Consider the following 24068-nt stretch of genomic DNA (forward strand, 5'->3'; position numbering starts at 1 on the left):
TTGTAAGATAATAATAAAAGACAACTCAGTGGAAAAGATGGGCAAGAGTTTGAAGATGGAGTTCACAGAAGAGATCACACACTTGTAAACCTACAAAAATATGCTCAACCCACTCACAAACAGGGATGTGTGATTTTACAATAAAAGTATAATTTGATTTTTCATTATTATTGCAGAAATTAAGTTGTTTACATGTAGTGTTTTCGAGTTGAAAGAAATTGACACATCTTTTATGGGAGGAGCTGTTCAGAGAGTAGTATGATGGTATCGTGGATTTCCTTTCTAGAAGATTAGCCTTCAAAACATATGCATATGTTCACATAATGTACTTCAAAAAGCGTTAACTATGATACTTATTTTTTGTAAAATACTGCAGTAGTTTAACAGTACCTGAAGAGAAATGGTTTATTTGATCACACAATGAATACCTTATGTAATACATTCACTTACTGTAAATCATGATGCAACACTTTATGAGCTGACACAGAAAGATCTCTTAGACATTTTTAAATTAAAAAATGCACACAAATTAACAGGATGTATAGCATGATCCCATTCATGTTAAAAATATGTGTATAATAAGATTCATATGTGTATATTCACATATGTAAATATATAGAAACATTTCTTGGATGATTGTATATTGTATTACTACCAGTGGTTATCCCTGGGTAAGGGAGGTAAACAGACACATTCCACATATTTCTGTCTTGTTTCAATTTTTTTTTTTTTATTGCAAGAAAATAGGCATGTGCAGTTGTATAACTGGCTGTGTTACCTGCCTTTTTAACTTTCTCCAAGGTAGGTTGCATTAATAAGCACAGTGCTATATGCAGTAGCAATGGAGGCTATGGGCATTTATTATGGCCTACCCAGCAATTAGGCTTGAGTGTTGAGGGCATGTCAAAAGACAAAGGGAAGGCTGGCTCCCATTTGCAAATTCTAAGTCAAAGGAAATCCAGAAGCAGAACCCCAAAAGCAGTGTGATCAATTTTTTCCAGTAATGGAAAAGGCTGAAAACTCTCAAAGACATATTGGCTGGCATAATAATTGTATTTATGTAATGATTCAAAAGAAAATTTTTGATTAATAAAAATTATTCAATGAAATGCTGTAGTAAATGTCACTTTGGATTATATGTGAAATGCAGATCACATGTGAGAGAATAATTTATTAAAAATTATTATAATGTATTAGTTTTGTTTTTTTAAACTTTAGAGTTGATAAAAGAAAAAATATATTTAATATATGTTTAAATCAAGATGTTAATTCTTTTAGAATTTTATTCTAGGTAAGAGTTTAATATTTTTCAATAAAATCACTGAGATTATCTTACAGTTTTCATCAAATAAAAATGTCTTTTATTAGATAAAGCGCTGAGAATACAAAACTTTACAAGTCCGAATTTTAAAATACCAATCATGTGCCATAACGTGCTTATTTTTCAGGTTAAACTTTTTCCGTGATGTTCCTGATTTCAGAGTGCTGGCCTGTGGTGGAGATGGAACCGTGGGGTGGATTTTGGACTGCATAGGTAATGAAGACACATACTTAACGTGGCTGGGGTGAGAGTGATATATTAATGCATTGATATCTTTGGATGCTACAGTGATATAATCAGACATCTGGCATTGTTGCACATTACTTACTGGTTTAATGTGTTTTCTGTATTTCTAAGTTATAACTGACAAAATAGTTTGCAAGTATCTAGAAATCTTTCTTTTTTAATCCACTTCTTGTGGAATTTACTAAACCTTCAGAGCTATTTTCAAATCAGGCTTTACAAATTCCATTTGTTTCTTTGCCCTGGGGAGGGAGCCAAAGAGAATCTTAACATTTGTGATAAAATTTATGTCAAGTAGATGTGTTTATTTTTTTATGCATAGTGCCTCAAAACCTTACCTTCTGTGGTCATTCTTATCATATGCATCTATCATTATTATTACTATAGCTATTTTTTATTTATCATGTACTCCGTCATAGACCTTGTGCTAAGATTTTTACCCCATTCATCTTAATTCTCACAACTCTGTGACACAGTATGGATAATCCCATTTTAGAGAGAGGCTCTAAGGTGTGGTGAAGTTAAATAATTAGAATGGAGTCTGAGAGCTATAAATTGACAGAACTGGGTATAGACCTCATCCTTTAACCTTAACCTAGACTGCTTCTCTATTTAAGTTTTTACAACTTTATTTTTTATAAGCAAATGAAGCAGGTACATGACTGAGGGTAAAGTGTAGGCATGTATCACAAAAGCTTGGTGATTTAGAAAAATTATCTGGTTTTTCAGAGACAGTCAGCTGTCAGAACTGATTACTAATCAGTAAAATGATCATGAATTGGCCTTCATGAATAGATAAATCCCAAACAAATATCCATTTCTTTATTGTTCAGTTCTTTGATAAAAATGGGCTGTTCAAGGGGTGCCTAGGTGGCACAGTTGCTTGAGTATCCAAATCTTGGTTTTGGCTCAGGTCATGATCTCAGGGTCCTGAGATTAAGCCACATGTTGGGGCTCAGAGTCACCTTGAGATTCTCTCTCGCTCTCCCTCTACCCCTCCTGATTGTGCTCTCTTTCTCAATCAATCAGTATAAACAAAACCATGTGGAATTTGAGGGTGCCTGGGTGGCTCAGTCAGTTAAGCATCTGCCTTCAGGTCAGATCATGATCTCTGGGGTCTTGGGGGGAGCCCTGTGCCCGGCTCCCTGCTCAGCAGGGAGTCTGCTTCTCCCTCTCCCTCTGCCCCTCCTGCCCCTGCTTGCGCTCTCTCTCTCTCTCAAATAAATAAATAAAGTCTTTTAAAAAATGTGGAATTTCATTGGCAGAGATCTTTACTGCTCTGAGCCTAAAGCGTTATGTTCTCTAAAGCTTAATCTCAATGAAAACCTGCTGATCTCAGTTACCTAGCTCTTAAGTTGCTTACTCTGACCCAAAGCAGCACCATGGGTAGGAACAACACAGTGAATACTTTTTAGCATTTTACTAAGCATTTTTCAAAATATTTTATTCCTTAAAGTGAAATGTATCTAGAGTTGGTGTTGGAAAAGAGGTTTTTATAGGAACCCACACCTCCACTTTGGTGATGCCCCTCTAGTATATTCTTATGATGCATATATCTGCATCCTTGAGATTTCCATGATGTTAAAACCACCACAATTTTTAACTGAGTTAAGATTTTATTTTATTTTTTAAAGATTTTATTTATTTGTCAGAGAGAGAGAACAAGCAGGGGGAGCAGCAGGCAGAGTTAGAAGCAGGATCCTTCAGACATGAATCTTGAAAATTTCTATCACTTCATGAATTATGGTATTTTTCTGTGTTTTATAAATTGCTACAAATACATACAAATTGATCTTACTTTCTAATTGTATATAGCTCTAAAACATAACTTTTTCTGCTTTTAAGTACCTATAGAATGCCTTCATTTCATTCCAAGCTGTCTTCTTTACTGTTGTTCCATCTGTGATCAAAAGTTTATTTTATTTTAATTTTTGATTCCACAGAAAAGGCTAATGTTGTCAAGCATCCTCCAGTTGCTATTCTGCCTCTTGGGACCGGCAATGATCTAGCAAGATGCCTGCGATGGGGAGGAGGTAAACAGCTAACAAAAACCTTAAAAAAAAAGAAATACAGTGCAGAGCATTTCCCCCAAAAAAACTAAGGCCATCATTTTTAATATATGACAACTGCCATGTGAATTTAGCAAATAGAATTGCTGTGATAGATATAATACATAACTTTGAACAATAGGCTGGGGTAGAGAAGGAAATAGTGGACCGAGAGCTAGACTGTGAGTGCTGGCTTTTAATCTGATACTAATTATAGGGTTGGTGGGGCAAGGCAACTTTCTAAACCTCCCTGATTTGGGGTTCTAACTTAAGAAATGAGATAAGCATGGATTAACTCTAAAGTAACGTTCCGATTTTTAATCTCTGAGTTGTATAATAAAATCACTAACAAAGGAAAAAATTGAAAGGCTAATGAATGACTTATCCAGGAATGAATACAATAAGTAGCACTTTTTTTTTGAGACCCACTTTATACCAAGCGATATGTTCTGTTTTTGGGGTATAGGGTTAAGAACAGAAAATGAGGTCTATCAAAGAGGCCTTGAATTCTAGTGGTACATAAAGTCATAAGTAAATTGTGAGACTAACAAGTAAACCTATAACCAACATAGCAAAAGGTCTCTTGGAGGAAATGACAAGATAACGTAGGGAGAACCCTAATGGATAGAATAATGACAGCCATATAGAACTGAGGGTAGACTTTAGAGGCAGAAAGAATCTCAAGTAAGAGGTCCAAAGTTAGGAAGGGACTTGACATACTCAAGGAACTCAAAATGGAATAGTGTGGATGAAACAGGGTAGGGGGGGAATATTTCAAAAGGTCTTAAAATAATTTGATGTATCATTAATAGTCTCTACTTACCTGAAGATTTCAAAGAAAAAAAAAAAAAACCCAGATTTTGCTAAAGAAGCCAGAACTGAAACAAAGTAACTTTAGCTTGAGTTTAAAAAGTGTCTACTTAGAGAAGTTTAAAAAAAATGTCTGCTAAGACAGTGTGAATGAGAAGCCCTTGGGGAGCTTGTTAAAAATATAGTGGCCTGACCTCACCCGAGATATGCTGAATGGAAATCTCTGGGGTGGACCTGGGCAGATGATTTGCTTTTTAAACAAACTCCCTAAGTAACTATGATTTACAATAAAAATTTGAGAACAACTTTTCCATGAGTATCTGACCAACTGGTAAACTCTAAGCTGTGTTCTGTATCTGTGTATGTATGTGTATATGTATATAACAGACAGAATTGGAGACTAAGTTAAAAACTCGATATATGATATAATTTTCATTGAGAGTATAATTTAGTAAAAGAATGTCATGAGGCACTGAGTTAAATCTCATAGAATCTAAAGACAGACAGACAGATGGATAGAACCATTGCTTGTAAGATGCGAGCTTATATATGCCAGTGCTTACATATCTATATTGATTAAAAGGAAGAGAATCACACATGTGGCTTCTTGTGTATTCTTTTGAAAAATACTTTTGATATTTGAAAATTAATAGTTTCATTTAGATTCCAAACTCGTAAATGGCTCCAATCTCAAAATTGACATAGAAGTTCCATTTGAGGCATCTTCTAATGATTTTCTTATAAAATAATTTAAGATATATTATTATCATTAGTCAAAGATACACAAATTGTAGTATATGCCAAAGCATATATTAATAATAAACTGTCTGTGTGTGCCTTGCATGTGTTGACACTGTTTTACGTCCTGTATTTGGAGTGAAAAAATAAGTAAAAGTCCCTGCCTTTTGGAGATTATGTTTTCATTGAGTACACAGATAATAAATCAATGAACAATAAAATATACAATTACAAAATAAGATCAAAGCTATGTAAGACTCAAAACGTATTTAGAGAGTAGTGGAGGGAAACTATTCAGCTAAATGACCAAGAAGGTCACTCTGAGGAAGTAACTTTTAGGCTAGATTTAAAATGTAAGGAAGGAGAAGTAGGTTCTGAAATTGAAAGGGCTAAGGGGAGGCTGACGCGACTCTTGAATCATCTGTGAGGCAGTGGGTAGGAATGGAGTGGCGGGGCGGGGGGACAGAGTGACTACTATAAGATTGGAGAGACAATCAAGAGCTAAATAATGCAGGGACTTGGTGGTCTTGTTAAGAATTCTGTTTGATTGAATTTGAAGCACAAAGTGAAACTTGGAAAGAGTTTCAAAAGCAGCATGACACAATGACATTTATGTTTTCAAAAATAGATTAACTGGGAGGTATAAAATAAACAAGAAAATTAAGAAATTGTGAAAATATAGAGAATCATAGTTTTCCAAATAAGAACTTGTGTTACAGTTTTTCTAATTAGAGAATTAAGGGACTGGACCAGGGTGGTGGTAATGGAAATGAGACAAGTAGACACAATGGAGTTCTAGTTTTGGGGAAGGACTGGTAGAACCTGTCCATGGATTGGATATGGGGCTTTGGGGAAACCAAGGTATTAAGGGGGACTGCAAGATGCCTAAGTTGAGTGATGAGGAAAATGCGGATGCCATTTGGTAGAGTTTACTGATAAACATGCTGTGAAGTGTGATTATTTCTTGCCAGGTGTGTAACTAAACTTTGAGCAAGTTGCTTACCAACCATGGGCTTCAGATTCCTCATTAGAGCTTGAAAAAAGGACAGTGCCTACCTTGTAGGTTCTTATACTAACCATTACATTGTTTCCCTCGTGTTTGTGCTGAGTACTTTTTGTATTTGTAGCAAGTATCATCATGCTTAGCATTTGGAAAAGAAAGGACTTTATTCAACCGATAATCATTTGGTTCACTCTAGGTCACTGGAATATATTGACTTGAAGCTTATTTTTTACAAGAATATATTTGGGAAAATATAACACTAAGAACGCGGGATGTCCTAGGGCATTTGCAAATACTTAATGTACATTCTCTTTGCAATTTTTCTAGTAAGAGGCTAACTAGAATTTAAGATTATTTCAGGAAAAATGGTTCATGAAGAGTAAGAGTGTAAGAGTTTTAGATGGAGCACACACTGACAAATCTATATTGTTGCTTTCCTTTATGTGGCTTTCTTTCCTTTTTAAAAATTTCTGTGGCTTTTTTAGATAGATTTGGTAATAACATCACATCATTAAATAGAAAATAAATACTAATTATGTTTTAATTTAGTTTCTTAGCCTAGAGTGATTATAGGTTTAAATCAAAATAATGGAAGCAAAATAACATCATTCTTTTCTGGGAATAAGCTTTTACTTCTATATTTTATAAGTTTAATATGTCTTTTTTTAAAAAAAAATATGATCTTCTTGAGCTTTGCAATCCTGTTTGTAGCTATGAATCATTATTTAACAAGCTCGAGCATAGATAAATACAATAAGGGTGTAGGCATTTGTTCAAATGGGGACTACGATTTGGAATTTGTCACCTTTGTAAATTAGCTCTGACCTGCAGATGCTATGATTCTCAAAATAGATTTATGGCCTATCTCTTTCCATTTTTATTTGGCTAGGAGGCTAATTGATATTAGCCTTTTTCATACTTACCCATAAAAACTTAGAGAACATAACCATCACTAGGGATTTTAAGGTGAGTGGCTATAGTAGAATCTAGCTTTGGTAAGTAATTTTCACTAAATCCATTCCTACTTCGTTCTCGCCTGGTCAGTTGCTGTTCCTGCATTTTTCTAGTGTTATATTGAATCATGCTGCTATTAACTTGAGATGTAGCTGGGGACAAGCTCAAAATCTTATTTAAATAATTATTATTTGCTTGTGTATCTGCTGAATATGTATATAAAAATATCATATTATATATTATAGTGTACTTCTATGCTATATTATACCATATGATAGTACATTAATATGTGTAAATCCATTTATGTATGAAAATCATACTTATTTTCAAATGAGTAGAATTTGCAAAAGAGGTGAATATACTTAACTTTTTTATCCAGTTCAATGGGGAAAACATATATAAAATGTATTTGGAGGCTAATGTTTATTACTTTTAAAAGAAATTAAAAATTTAGAAGAAATTAAACTTCAAGAATGAGGGTAGAACTATTAAAAATGTGAAATATACGTAAGTTTAATTATTAATCTTGTACTTTAAATAATTCAGTTTTGTACTGAGTGCAATTATACACAAGTTATTATGTATATTCATAGTTTTTGAAGTATGTCACAAAAACGCAATATAACATTTATTAAAATCCTATTTGGTACTTTTAATGCTTATATCTGTCTAGTCATTGTTTGTTGTACTCTTTGTTGTATGTATTAACTAGTACATAACTATTTTACCTGTGTAAGATAAAAAGTAATGGTGGGTGCCTAAATAGGCCCTCCTAGATTCTGGCTACCTTGAACTTCTAATAATTAATTCAACAAATACATAAATGTAATTTATTTATCTTTAGATAATGTTGGCATATTACAGTGCCTCTTCTTTTTTCTTTTAACCCAATTAGTTTTTCCAGCTAACACCTCTAATGAGGACTCATAGCCTCCGGCATTTACTTGTTCAATGAATACATTATTAAAATATAGACCAAAGTTGCACAGAGAAAAAAAAATCTATGAAAATATTGTTCCAACTCAAAATATCAATTCAAGAATGTGTGTTTGTGTCTGTGTGTAGAGTGAAGAGAGAGTTATTATTTAACTTAGTACAATAATTCAAATTCTGTTATCATTATATGGTTGAGAACTTTCTATTATGCTTCATGTACTAAGAACTTCATGCATTTTCTCATTTAATTCTCCCAATCAACAGAAGGTTTTACAGAGGACACTATTTAGGGAGATTAAAAGCAAAGATTAACACAACCAGGATTAGGCTACAGTTTGAACTATAATGTTATATAGATAAATACATTTAAGAGAAAATATAATATTAAGGAATAACTTTATTTTCAGGCCATGTTGATTATCTGCAGTAGATCCATTAAAACTAGATTTGTCGAGCATTTACTCTAGGGCACACCTGGTAAAAGAAACTTGTAGTGAGAAAGATGCGAGTAACTATAATGCAGTGTGCTAGTTCCGAGGTAGGGCTAGTTTGGAGAACTGTGTGCTGTGGAACTGTAGAGAATCCATTATTTTGGGAGGGTGGCTTCTGGAAAGAAGTGCTATCAAATATAAAACTTACAGCAGGAGCAGAAGCAAGGCAACCAAAAGAAAAGGGATACTCTGGCTATATAGAACAAGAGAGGAAATGGCACAAAATGAAAAAGAGAAGGACCTTCTACTTAAACTGCAAACAGTTCTGTATCACTAGAGGGTACAGTGTGAGGATCACGGAAGGATGGAAAGGGACAAGTCTGAAATTGCATCCAAGCTTTTTACTCCCGGGTAGAGAGTGTTGCCTGTCTGAAGGGAGTTAACAGGAAGAAGATAGGGAAGCAGATCATTAATTTCTTTTTGAATACATTGATAGGAAGTTTTGTGGGGGTATGCCGTGGAGATGTTCATTTGGCATTTGACTATACTGAGAATTGGCACCACAGAAGTATGAGTTGCAAATTAAAGCTAAAAATAAAATATTTGTATGAGCTTACCGTTATAGTTAATTCTTTATCTGTGTTAGAATTTGCTGTAAAATGCATTGTTTGGCTTCAGAATGAGACATCCATATACACACACTCAAACACATATAAATACAGCTTTTGTTATTTGGTAATATTTTTTCTCAAGACAATTTTTTTTTCATTAGGTTATGAAGGTGAGAATCTGATGAAAATCCTAAAAGACATTGAAAACAGCACAGAAATCATGTTGGACAGGTGGAAGTTTGAAGTCATACCTAATGACAAAGATGAGAAGGGAGACCCAGTGCCTTACAGTATCATCAATAATTACTTTTCCATTGGCGTGGTAAGATTTTGCACTAAATGTTCTTTTAACCAGTCCAGAATAATCACTGTGTTTAAACTCATATACTACAAAGATTTGTTGATTATAAATAATTTATTTTTGTGTCAACAAAACACCTCTTTAATGTGTAAATAAAGTTTATGTATCGTTTCAAAGTCCGAGAATCAGCAATAGATGAAATTTTCATGCGTTAAACAAAAGAAAGAAACTTTTTTTGCAATTGACTTGACTGTGTTACTAAAATAAAGGGTAGAATGGTTTGTAAAATAATTATGTTTTAGAATATAGGCTAAAGCTCCACATTAGTTAAAATGTGAAGTCGATGAATCAAATTTATCTTATTTTGTGATATGTATTAAAATATTATAACCTATTAGGTTTTTACAAATAGACATCATTTTAAAATTTATGGTTCAGTCTGAAGTCTAAGAAAAATGCTACTACGATTCTAAAGTGGTTAATAAGTCAAAAGGCTAACTTTTCACTTAATTTCTTGAAAAATCTTAGACTGAAAGCAAAATATCATTTGCCAATTAAAATAGATATTATAATTTTAATTCCTAAACAATTAATAATTTTAACAGTGGTTTTATACATGTGTACATTTATATTACCTGGTAGTTATGAATTCTTAAAATATATTGTGTACAAAATTATATTCCATTTAACATATATGTCTCCGTATTACTCTCATGTCTTTCTCTGTCATGTGCATACACAGACACACACACACAGACACACACACACACACGCTCACACACACACACCACTAGCAGATTATAAAAGGCACTGACTGAATCCATGAACTTAGGAAGTTAAGCTGCCTGAGCAAGAGTCCTTTAGCAATACTTTTTCTAATGTCCATTTATTTACCTTTATCATGATGGCATTATTTTTTTCTCTCATTGTTACAGATAATGTGTTTATATATTTAAAGAGCCTCTAATAATAGTACATAATGAAGGCTAAATATGCAATCATTACTAATACTATCATAGTTATTATTTGCAAGAAAAATGTAACACATTTGATTCATAAAATTCCTCCTGTTTATCTTTGATATGAATGTGCATAATAATCTTTTTAACATCTTTACTGACATGTAACTTACACACAACCTAATTCACTCATTTTAAATGAAGCTTTCAATGATTTTACTAAATCCATCCAATTTTAGAGGATTTTCATTACCTAAACAAGAACGCTCATATCCATTTGTAATCAGTTCTGGCTTCTTCCCTCAGCTTTAAGCAATAACTAATATTCTGCATCTAAGAACTACCTTTTATGGATCTTTCATATAAAAGAAATCATATAATATATAGTCTTTTGCATCTGGCTTCTTTCATTTCACATAATATTTTTGAAGTTCACCCATATGAACTGCATGAATACTGTATTCCTTTTTATTGCTGAGTAGTATCCCATTGTATGGCCATATCACATATAAACATAGCCATTCACCAATTGATGGCAATTTAGATTGTTTTGAGTCTTTGGATATTAGGAATAATGCCATTCTCCTGGGTTCCTTTGGTGTATTTTTGTTTGTTTGTTTTGGTTAATATACTATTTAACTGAAGAGTTTCCATTTGGTTCTTTTTTTTATAATTTCTATGTTTTTAATTGGTATTTTCTTTTGAGGAATCGTTGTTATGCTTTCCTTTATTCTTTAAACATGCTTTATTTTAGTTCTTTTGACATATTTAATATGGTTGTTGTGAAGTTTTTGTCTGCTAAGTTCAAAATCCGAAGCTCCTCAGAGAGTTTAATAACATCTGAACCACATTCAAGACAAATATGCCCCAAATTATGTGCCACATTTTGCTATTTCTCTGCATGTCTGCTAATATTTTGTTGGGAATGGGATATTTTATATAATTTATTATAAGAACTTCGGATTTGGATCCACTCAACAGTGGTTATGGTTGTTCCAGTGTTTGTTTAGTGACTTGACCACGCTAATTATGTGGAGCCCTGCTCTCCTGTGGCGTGTGACTCCGTTTTGTTTTGTTTTGTCTTTTTAATTTTTGTTTCTATCTTAATCCTGGCTTCCTGGGGATCACCCCTGTGTCGGCATGATTGATCAGAATTTGTGCTCAGTAAGTCTGAGCCAGTAAGTCTTCCAGTTTGTCACTGGATCTGTGTGTTCCTTGGGGAACACCCATAACTTTAGGCATTCAGCTTTTAATATCTGCCGACCCTTCTTTTGTCTCCTTTGCCCTCGTATAAGAATTCTCACTTAGCCTAGGATATACAGGCTACTAGGGCCCTTTTTGGTCTGTCATTCAGCAAGGCCACCTTCTACTTAGCGACTTGTGTTCCTCTGTCTCAATCACTGAATCCAGAAAACAATAAAATGAAATGAATTCTCTATCTCAAGCTATTCCTGAATATATAAAAAGTGTGGAATTGGAGTACAGAAAGGATGAGGAGGCATTTCAACTTTTTGTTATCACCAACATGGGAAAGATTAAGATAGCACATGCTTTGTATTTGAAATTAGCTCTTAGAACCTCACTACCTGCTAGTTACTAGGCGATCTCAAAGTTTGACTATATGATCAGCGCGGTTTCCATTATTTCAACTATTGTCCCTATTGTCCTTCATTTATTGACCATAAGTGTCTTACACATTACACAGAAATTGCTTCAAATTTTTAGAAAAACCTTTGACGGTCAGAAATACATAAATAATTATCTTCATATACATTAGTATATACACCTTGTATTATAGTGGGTTGAGTATTGGTACAAAACTCCCAAAATATTAATGGTCTGCTAACAGTTAAAAATTAGTTCTTCCCTCACATAATAGAACAGCATAGGTTAATGTTTGGAGAGAGGTTCTAGTCCACTTGGTCAGTGATCAAGTCTCCTTCCGTCTTGGGGCTCCACACTCCTCTAGCTACTCAGCGCCCTATCTAATCAACAACCGGGTGACAAAGAAAGAGTGGGCTATAGGAGGGGAATGGTTATGGGCCAGGCCCAGAAAATGCTCCACTAATAACCCATTGGCCATATATTAATCATTTGGCTGTGCCTAATTTTAAGGAAGCTGGGGAAGGAACTGTCTGCGTAGGAAGGAAAGGGAAATTGGTAAATACCCAGCCCATTTCTGCTAATTCCTTCTGTGTAATACTTTCCAATATTAGCCAGAACAATTGCAAATAATCCTGAAATCATAATTAACTCCAAAAATAGATATTCTTGTACAGTGGTGGTCCTTCAATTACAACATAATTACATAGCACCTGCTATGTGCCAAATACTGTTTGAGGATGGGCAGTGAATAGATGGAAGAAATATATGTAATTGCTAACTTTACATTATAGTAAGGTGAGAGAGAGTTGTCATGAAAGGCTAAACCGCTATAAATTCGAAGCACAGATTATAGAAATTAACAAAGAACAACTGGTATGTGCCAGCTTTCATTCTGATTTTGCACTTTAAAATGACTACAGATAATCTCAAAAATCCCAGGAAGAAAACTGTCCACACACTGTATCACCAGCATATCACATATATTACTTTAATCCTTATTGTTGATTCTTTATTCATTTGTTTAATAAACAAAACTAAGTCTTTTTTGGGGGGGGCGGTCAGGCCCTAGAGTTCTAGGAATGAGTTAAAGAGATCACCTCATTATTAGAACTTAGAGTTTAATGGTAAAAAGAAGCATTAAAAAACAAATGCACAAATACAATTTTTTTGGAGAATTATGATAAATTTAATGAAAGGAAACTAAAGTTATCTTGCGCTAGAATAAGGGATAATTTTAGATCTCATGGTCAGGGAAAGCCCAGAAAAGAAGATGCATTTAATATGTAGAAGAGCTCACTTCTACCTTCTTCTGAGGAATACACAAGTGAGCTGGCCACAAAAGAGATGGACAGAACATAGCAAGCAGGTATACCTATATGTGAAGAGATTGAGGTGAGAAAAAACTTGATGTGTTCACTGACCTAAAAGGTCCATGTGCCTGGAACATAGGGCGGAAGGTGGAATGGATTGACAAAAAAGGGCTGTTGCAGAGGTGGCTGCTGCCTTGTCTTGAAGACTCTTGGAAGCCAATGTGTGGTGTTTGTCTTTCAAGAGGGGCCATTAAGTGCACTGGAGGAGATAATGCTAAGTGAAATAAGTCAAGCAGAGAAAGACAATTATTATATGGTTTCTCTCATCTATGGAACATAAGAACTAGGAAGATCGGTAGGAGAAGAAAGGGATAAAGAAAGGGGGGGTAATCAGAAGGGGGAATGAAGCATGAGAGACTATGGACTCTGAGAAACAAACTGAGGGCTTCAGAGGGGAGGGGGGTGGGGGAATGGGATAGGCTGGTGATGGGTAGTAAGGAGGGCACGTATTGCATGGTGCACTGGGTGTTATACGCAACTAATGAATCATGGAAATTTACATAAAAAACCAGGGATGTACTGTATGGTGACTAACATAATAAAAAAAATATTATTACAAAAAAAAAGGGGGGCCATTAAGTGATTTAATGATTATAATCAGGAAATGAAGTAGTCCAATTTATGTACAACAGGAGCTCTTCTACCTATTAAAAGTGTCATAAAAATGATACATAGAATTTTTAATTAAAAAGAAGTCTTTTAAAGATTTTATTTATTTATTTATTTGAGAGAGAGAGAATGAGGGATAGTGTGAGTGAGGAACAGAAAGAAGGAGAAGCAGGCTCCCCGCTGAGTAGGAAGCCAGACCTGAGCTCAGGACCCTGAGATCATGACCTGAGCCAAAGGCAAATGCTTAACCAACTGAACCATCCAGGCATCCCAGAATTTTTAACATTTTAACCTAAAACTTAAAATTGAATTGGCCAATCTTCCCTTATAGGTCCAGCTAAGATTTTTTTGAATGTGGATCTGGGGTTCTACAAAGTCTGTCTTTGTAAATCACATTCAATAATAATCCATCTAATAATTTCCATTTGTAGTTTCTTTTAAGTGGAATAAAAATTTAAAAGACACAAGATGCAATCTGAGTATAAAATCCATCTAGATTTTTACAATAGTTAAATCCTTTATAATGATTTTTCTTGCAGGTAATTCTAAGCAAAGATTATATAATTCTATAGCAGTTTCGGCATTGCATTTATATCACATCTTCCCAAATCTTCGTTTCCATATAAAACAAAACCTTTTTCTGCCTGTAATCATAATCTCCTTTTATATAACATGTGATTAGATTATCTAATTATAATAGAAACTAAAGTTGGTATTAACTGTTGGAAACAACAAAAATGATTCTTGGTAAGTGCAAACCTCAGGAAATACAAACATGCAGGTTTACTATAAAGTCGGAGCTGAAAGCGGCTAGACCTGAATGAGGGCTACTTCAGTATCCCCCCTCAGAGGGGATGTTGGCAAGCTTGCCTGTGGATCACGGATGGGATGAGCATGTCCCCCTTCGGGTCCTGTGCAGGCAGGGCCACTCCGAGACCACTGCTAAGAGGAACTGGAGGGGGCTTACAGCGCTGCTTCCAAATCCACAGACTGTACTTGAAGAAGTAGTCCTCTACTCTTTACTCACTGGCTTCAGTCAACCCAGTTAGTGCATCTGAGGCTTTCTCAGAGTTTTTCTATAGATGGCTTATTACCCGCATCTTAGGGCGGGGAAAAGAGGCTAATTCTTAAGATTGCATGTAGCAGAAATGGGCTGGGTATTTATCAATTTCCCTTTCCTTCTCTCCAACCGCAAAGCCTGCCTGGGTATTCTTGTGAGGCTCCTGTGTGTTTTCACGAGGGCAGTGCCTTAGGATGCTGAAATTTACGTGCCTTCCTGCAATCCCGCCGTCGACCTAGCAGTCTGCACATGCTCACGGCCAAGGCTTGCCTTTCCGCGCACGAGGGCACGCTCTGGGGCGGGGCACGCTCGGGGGCACGTTCTGGCGCGGGGGAGGGTGTTGTGGGGATCCGCGAGATTTCAGTATGCTGGGTGAGGCAAAAAAGAACTGGTGTGTCCGGCAGCGTGCAGCAAGGCTTGGGAAGCTGCGCACACACAACACTTCCTCCGGTGAGAGAAATCTCGGTGCTGAGGGTCAGTGCTCTTGGAACTGAGCTGTGCCACCTCGGGGAATGAGCGTGGCAGGGAAAGTCGGACTGTTCTTGCCCTCCTCCCTCTATTCTTGGACTTTTGCGCCGGTGGTGTCCTGGAACTTCACTGGGCTCTCTGACTCCCGCAAAGGTACTCGTCTGTGAGTGGTTGTCGCTTTCGCTGTTCTCTGGGGGGTGATAGCTGAAAAGTCCTACTCTGCCATTTTGGTGGTGTTAACTCTCCAAGAATATGTATGTTTTTTAACAGAAATTAAATACGCAGCATAATAAGTTTGAAGATATACAGCTATGGAAAATATTTAAGTAATTATGAGTATGTGGTTTGCATCTTTATGTCGTTAAGCTTTATCATATGGAAGAAATTTATTATTTTGCATTCAAATACAGATAGCTGAAATTTGCTGAAGAGGAAGGAGTAGCAAAATCTAAGCCGGTAGTTGTTAAACTGAGTATGGATTAGAATCAGCTGGAGGGCTTGTTGAACTCCTGATTGATGATCCTCATACCCTGCCTTTCTCTTTCCTTAGGTCTGAGATGGGGCCCCAAAATTTACGGTTCTAGTAAGTTCCTAGGTGATCCCAGTATTGCTCTTCTAGGATCATGCTTTGAGAACCCCTACTCTAAGCATACAAAGACGAAAAAGTAAAATGTAGTAAAAGAACTGCTTTAGTAGTACTGTTGTCATTGAAAAATGATCTTGCACAGCACAAATAATTCTTACGTGTTCAAAGTCATTTCAGAATGCCTGGGTGGCTCAGTCGGTTAATCATCCTACTCTTGGTTTCAGCTGAGGTCATGATCTCAGCGTAGTGATTTCAAGACCCCTGTGGTAGGGCTCTGTGTTCAGCACGGAGTCAGCTTGAGATTCTTTCCCTCTTTCTTTCCCTCCTGCTGCTCATGTGCTCTCTCTCAAATAAATAAAAATCTTTAAAAAAAGAATGTAGACTTAAAACGGGATGTTTTCCCATTCATTTTAGATAGCTTGCAGATCTTAATATCACTACCTCATGAACAACCCAAAAAAGAAAACACATGTAAATATCAATGTCATAGTTAAAAACAACATAATTAGCAAATAAATTTAGGTGTTTAAGGACTAAAATCTATTGACTAAGATTTTAAGAAAGCCAAGTGGGTAAATATTAGCGTAATTATTTAATTTAAGGAAAAACCAGGTTTGTCATTCTTCATAATTAAAAACTATTGATAATATGTAAAACCTTTTCTACAAATTAGTAATTAATATCATATTAATAGTGGCATACTAAAGGCATTCCAAATAAAATCAGGAAGAATACAGGAATTTTTCTAACACTTTTAGAAAAGTGAGCTAATTTAATTAAGTTATATATCTTGAAAAGTAAGAGACAAGATTATTATTCTTTGAAAGTTATATGATGACATAATATAGTAAATATGCATGAACTGAAAATTAGTGAATCAATATAAGGTGCCAAAGACTAGATAAGTGTACCAAAAAAAATGACCATGTAGTTTTCTTTTACAAAATTAACAGTTAATATACTATATATATATATATGTGTATATATATATATAAATAGAATTTAGTTAAAAATATCAGAAAACTACAAAATACCAAGGTTTATATTTAATAAGAAAACTATCCAACCTAGGGAGGCCTGGGTGGCTCAGTTGGTTGGGCATCTGCCTTCTGCTCAAGTTATGATCCCAGTGTCCTAGGGTTGAGTCCCACCTCTGGCTCCTTCCTCAGCGGGGAGCCTGCTTCTCCCTCTGCCTGCCACTCCCCCTGCTTGTGCTTTCTCTCTCTCCCTCCCTCTCTGACAAATAAATAAATGAAATCTTAAAAAATATATATCCAGCCTATACGGGGAAAACTAATTTTATTCAGAATTATAAAATAGAACCTGAATAATAAGTCATCTCATGTTCCTACAAGGGAATATTTAATATTAAGGAATCAAGTTGCCTCAAATTAATTTATACATTTAGTCTGTTGCTACTGAGAATTCTTATAGGATTATTGATAGTTGTTTTGATAAATGGTAATTTACAATTGGCAATATTGTCTTTCTAATTTTTTGGAAATAATGTCCTACAATGGCCAATTTCCTTCCTATGTGCAAAATACTACCAAGTGACTGTAACTTAACTATAGTGGTACAAACAGATAAATGGAAGGGAATATAAAAAATTAGAGCAAAAAAATTGCATCACTACATTCCAGGAGATTTAATGTTTGTTTAGTGTTGAATTTTCACATCATTGAATAAAAATGAAGTGCATAATAAATTAGGTTACATAATTGGTTACTAATTTGAATGAAAATGAATTTATATTCCCATTCATATCCATGTGAAATATACATCAAATAGATTAAAATGCAAATTAATGTAATACTCTTAAAAGATATTAGAAGAAAATATGGAAGTATATTGCTTAGGATAGGAGAACCTATCTCAAGCAAATAGGAAACTTAGAGCCCATAAAGGAAAAGAAAATTATAATTATTTTTCATAACCTTTCATTTAAAAAAATGTTAAAATTCATTAACAATTGAAATTCAATGAAAATATTTTCAACACAAGTAATTAACATGGGGTTAATAAACAAAATAGGAACTCTTAATAAAAAATAAGCATCTAATAGAAAAACAGACTAAGACTATGAGAATTATAATGAATAGCCACATAAAAATATTCCAAATGTTATTAGTTTACAAGGAAATGCAAAATTATGCAGTGGGTATCATATTTTGTCTTTCAGGCTACTAAAATTCACAAAGATCGATAATATCTAATGTCAGTAAGTATGTACAAAAATAGACACATTCATAGTTGTGTCATCTATAAATTCAAATAATCTTTGAAGAATAATTTGATTGCATTTGTTAAAATTTAAAATGTGAATAACTTTTGAACCATCAATCCCATTTCTAAGAATCCATTCTAAAGAAATAATACAAAAGCCTAAGCTGCACCAATTATATTTAATGACATACAATTGTGTGCAACCTTAAAGTCTCTCAATTTTTAGATGTTATACAACAGGAAAAAAGGTCCCAAAAGTATAATGGTAAATCACAAAAGCAGATTGTCAGTAAGTAAGCACTGTTTCTTCTTTCGTGAATGGGGATGATAATAGAGGCTTTCTTAAAGAAGTTGTGGGGATTGAGTTGCAGGCTCCAAATGATATGTAGCACTGGTACTTAATAAATGTTAGGGATGATGATGGCGATAAAATATGAATGGTTTTATATAGTTCTGGGTCTAAGAACTTGTAAAAGAGTCAGTAAATAGGAGGGCCTGGGTGGCTCAGTCGTTTAAGCATCCGACTTGATTTCATCTCAGCTCATGCATGATCTCAGGGTTGTGAGATCTAGCTCCTTACTCAGCAGGGAGTCTGCTTAAGATTCTCTCCCTCTCCTCCTGCCCCTCCCCTTGCACCAGTCCTTGCTCTCTTTCTCAAATAAATAAATAAATCTCAAAAAAAAAAATAAATAAACCAGTAAGTATATGTTCAAAATATTAACCTCTGGATTGTGGAGGTGTGGAAAGGGAAATGAAACTTTCTCTTCTTAATTCAAAAATATTATGGGACAATGGGTAACCTTTAAAATTTCACAGGATTGAGGGAGCTGGGTGGCTCAGTCAGTGAAACATCTGCCTTCAGCTCAGGTCATGATATCAAGGTGCTGGGATCCAGCCCTGCAACAGCCTTCTGGCTCAGCAGTGAGTGTGTTTCTTTCTCCCTCTGCCCATTTGTGCTCTCTCTCAAATAAATAAATAAAATCTTTAAAAAATATGGGGCGCTTGGGTGGCACAGTCGTTAAGCGTCTGCCTTCAGCTCAGGGTGTGATCCCAACGTCCTGGGATCGAGCCCCACAACAGGCTCCTCCGCTGGGAGCCTGCTTCTTCCTCTCCCACTCCCCCTGCTTGTGTTCCCTCTCTCGCTGGCTGTCTCTCTCTGTCAAATTAATAAATAAAATCTTAAAAAAAAATCTTAAAAAAATAATAAGTAAAAAATAAAAGATATTTTAAATTTCACAGGATTATTCACATGTATTTAAATGTTTTCAAACCTACTACCATGATACTTAAATTCTCAAATTCACTTTTAACCTGCTTTATATCCCCACCTCTTGCAGAATTTAAAATGATACGAGATTTGGTGTGATTTTATTTGCTTAGATCACATTATAAGTGGATAGACTTTACTAAAGTATAATTGCTGTTCTATTGATTCTTTTTTTGTTGTTCTGCACATTTTCATGTCCTTTCATTTCTTCATTTGTACAGCAATTTAATTTTTTTATGTGAGCAGCCATTATGTTGTCAACACTCTTCTAAACATTGGATGATGATAAAATGAAAATCAGTATTAGAGAATAAGGCTGGCAAAACTTGAGTTCTCATTTAGTCGCCATTTGTAGGTACTATGGTGGAAAGTGACTTAGAGAGTAGGATAGTGTCTTTATATCGCCGTGACTATTTTATTAGCTGGAAGTTTATACCTTTTGACCCATTTGGCTCCTCCAGCAACCGCTGATCTGTTCTCTCTATTTATGAGCTTGGTTTTTTATTTTGTTTTGTTTTGTTTTGTTTTGTTTTCATTTTTTTAGGTTCCACATGTAAGTGAGGTCATATGTATTTGTTTTTCTGTTTGACTTATTTCACATAGCATAATGCCCTCATGGTCCATTTGTGTCGTTGAAAATGGCAAGATGACATTCTTTTTCATCACTGAGTAGTATTTCATTGTATATATACACTACATCTTTTTTATCTATTCATCCATTGATGGACTCTTTGGTTGTTTCTGTATCTTGGCTATTGTAAATAATGCTGCAGTGAACATGGGGGTACATATGTCTCTTTGAATTAGTGTTTTGTTTTTTTTTTTTTTTTCCATTTACTTCTTAAAGTTCCAGTTTCTCTTTGGCTATCTTCCCTTTGGGGATTGGGCCTTATGTATCCCAAGGGTCTCAAGGCCCTCAGTATTAGCCTTAAGACCAGTCTCATTAGTTTAATTTTCCAGCTTTGTGTTTTTGTGGATAGCTGATTTTCCCAAGTCATTACAACACTAACCCTGACTTCTCATGCTTTTGTCATTTTGGCTTTGGACTCAAGTATCAGTTTCTCGATAAAATGCTGATAGGAAGCCCAAACATCTGGGAATAATAGAATCCATAATCCATGATTGCTCTGTGTTCAGAAATATTCACTTTTCCCAAAGGCACAGAAAGCAAGAGAGATTACATATTTAATATGCAAGGGATGAAGTTCAAATTAATGGCAGATGCCTCACAGACACACACAAAGTATTTTAAGTCCCCTTATGCATTAATTTTTTCCTGCCCTGTGATGTATCCTTCACCCAACCAACACATGCAATATTGTAGTAAGGAGAATATTACATGCAGTACCAGGGAGAAGAGTGTTAGTACTCATAGGTATTCCTGATGGAAGATTGAGTCAAACAGATCAGCAAAATGCTCCTTTTATGGGCCTCTTACTAGCATCTGTAAACTGTATTGTTGAATAAACATATCTTAACCTCTGACGGTATGCTGTACTTTATATCAATGTAAAAAATCTAAAATACTGAGTTATCATAGCTTAGTGCCCTAGTGCTGCTTAGTATTTTAGTTCCAAAGGAGTTCATCCATTAGTTCATTACACAAATACTGACTAGCTGCCTGCTCTGACTTCTGGGATAAGCATTATAATAGATACAAAGATGAACATTGTGCCAGAAAGAGTTGTTAATTCCAGTATATTGGAGGTAAAATATTAAGCATATATATCTTTGCTTGAAGGTGAAATAAAAGAAAGTAATTGTTCAGGGAATTAATTTTTTCTCTTTAAACTGTTAGCATATTTATCTTGTAAGGTTATAATATCAAGTTATTGTAGATAGTATAATAATTTGTTATAAAAAATTTAGTCCTACAGAAATAAAAGGATTTTTAGGGCATATGTCAGCAATTACCTTACCGTCCTGTAATTGGAGCATCAGTATATCATAAATCAAAACACAAATATCTGTATTAGCTTTCAATTTAATTTGTGGAGAAAAAATATAAGACTCATTTAGAAGCAGATTGCTAATAGCAATAATAGTATGACTTAGTGTTTCAACCATGATAAATGTTAAAATAATGAATGATTTAAGTAAACCGATTTCTTTCTAAGTGTAACAGTGATCATTTTTGCAACTGAGAATATGCATAATTATGCATAATTAAAACCTATGAATTATCTTCCTCACCCCCTAGGTCTCTGAGGTCGAGTCTGAAAAGCCCATGGATTATATCCATGGAAATGCTTCCACCAACATAAATTATATTTGGCTTGCTGACATAGATAGATATTCTGCCACAGAATAGTGCTCATGTAAGACCATCTTAGCCCAATTCTGTTTTCCCTACATAGAGTATTGATTTTGTAGCAGCTGTTAATCATCCCAGTAAGTTCCAATTTGGACACTCTTCAACACAGAAGTCAGCACTGCGAGCAGAAACAAGTGAGGCAATAAGAATTTCAAAGGCTTCTGGAAGGGTCCTCCAATTTTTGTAGAACATATCCAGAAACAAATTAGTATCACACACTGTGTAAAAAGTGAAAGCCAACATGAAAATGAAAACCTTATCCACATTAGTACTTCTGAAATTGGAAGTGGGTCTATACTCACTGTGGAATTACTCTCTGCGTCTGGAAGAAATCTGACAAAGACAAGTGGACTTTTAGTGCACCGTATATATCACCACCCAAATGTTCTATCAAATAGATATTTGCATGGTTATGATTTAATATCCTTCAGCCTTACTCAGTCACTAAGAGCCTCTTATTCCGCCAGTGTAGGAAAAATATGACTGCTTAATTCTCATAACCATAAATTTCAAGTTAGTGGAATAGTTACCAATCAGAATTCCTTTAGCATCAGCCCTTTCTTACATTATATATTTTCCTATTCCTCGCTGAAAATACAAAGGAAATAAATGTAGAAATGTAGTTATGATCACAGACTGGATAGGAACATAGAGTTCTTTGTCTGGTCCTGAAATCAATAAAATTGGGTCTGAAAATGATCATAATCTGTTTTCTAAAATCCAGTTTTCTTTGATTTGTCCACTTCATCTACCTCCTTATTATAAACATTATATAATTTTAAAGCTACCACCTTTAAATTTGTTTTGGCTAATTCTGTTGGTCTAAAGATAATTCCATTGTAATGCAGACAATAATAATTGTTATGTGATTCCTAAATGAGGAACTTGGATTATATATTTGAGAAATTACAAGTTAATCAAATGAAGACTATAATTCTCATTGTAGAAAGACATTGTTTTGAAATGCATTTTTCCCCATTTTATGACAAGAAGAAATTTAGAATGACATTAATGCTATACTGGTATAAAATGTTTTTCCTGTAAAGTCAACTTCATATTTTTGTTGGAAGTTGCTCTCTCCTAGGGCATTTGCTTCTGAAATAGGTTATTTATCTTAAGAAAGTTTTACGTTATTTGAATGAATTGCCAATCACAGAAGAATCAATAATCTCAAATACTTGATAATTTTACCTCAGAACAGTTTATTTTACTTACAGAATTTTAATGCAAATTTAATACCAACCATTTTCTTACAATTACATAGTGTTTCTCTTTTATTGGTCAGGCCACATTAAATTGTTTAGTAAATTATTTTTATAAAAATGAATAACTTAACCTTTACTGAATGATAAATAAGTTATTCATTAAGCATCAGATAGAAAACACTGGGATTTTTGTCACAAAGCTCCATCATGTAAAAACCAGTAGTGGATATTATAATTTGATTTTGCCCCATAGACTAAAAACCTAAACTAGAATATCAAATCAGAGGCTGAAACAAAATTGTTGTTCATATTTTATTAATAAATTTGCAAAAAATTGTTCTTTTATTAAGCAGTTGATTGTTTTATTTTTCATTTGCCTTTTTTTCCCACCAGGTAATTTTTTTTAAATGTTCACACTTCAATACTTTTGAGTTATTTTTCCTGCATTTTCTTTATCACTCAAAAAGGTTTACAGTGGGTTTTGATTACTAAAAAGAATATCTGATTTTTGAAGATGGTATAATGCTAGGTTTAATTTAAAATACTAAAATACAGTTTGTTTCCCAGAGTCCACAGTCTGGGAAACAAACTGAGGGCTTCAGAGGGGAGGGGGATGGGGGATTGGGATAGGCTGGTGATGAGTATTAAGGAGGGCACGTATTACATGGTGCATTGGGTGTTATACGCAAATAATGAATCATGGAACATTGCATCAAAAACTGGGGATGTGACTAATATAACAAAATAAAAATTATAAAAAAAATACTAAAATACAAAATATTAAACAGACTATTTTAAAGTAAACGTATAAAATATTTGGGGAAAGAAGAAAATGGAAAACATGTCAATTTTTTAAAAAGAAATCTTGATTCCTGTCTAATTTCTGAGTATAAAACAATTATTTTTTGTTGCCACTACTTCATCACCCTTTTGCTAAACCAATGCACACTGACTCTGCTGTCTACGTACTCTCTCCCATGCCACTTTGCTAAAACTTCTCTCG

The 24068-nt window shown here is 34.5% G+C and overlaps 1 protein-coding gene across 7 annotated transcripts in view; it reads left to right on the plus strand.

Annotated features, from left to right (window-relative positions):
* The window catches only part of DGKB (diacylglycerol kinase beta), a 604621-nt gene that overhangs the window by 221252 nt on the left and 359301 nt on the right, over positions 1 to 24068 (plus strand). For all 7 annotated transcript variants that reach the window (XM_040644224.1, XM_040644226.1, XM_040644228.1 and 4 more), the window contains 3 exons: positions 1449 to 1534; positions 3508 to 3597; positions 9257 to 9417. In XM_040644224.1, the coding sequence (XP_040500158.1) occupies positions 1449 to 1534; positions 3508 to 3597; positions 9257 to 9417 (337 nt within the window). The remainder of the gene's footprint in view (positions 1 to 1448; positions 1535 to 3507; positions 3598 to 9256; positions 9418 to 24068) is intronic.

This window comes from Ursus maritimus, unplaced genomic scaffold, assembly GCF_017311325.1.
Source record: "Ursus maritimus isolate PB19 unplaced genomic scaffold, ASM1731132v1 scaffold_3, whole genome shotgun sequence".
Classification (NCBI taxonomy): Eukaryota; Metazoa; Chordata; class Mammalia; order Carnivora; family Ursidae; genus Ursus; species Ursus maritimus.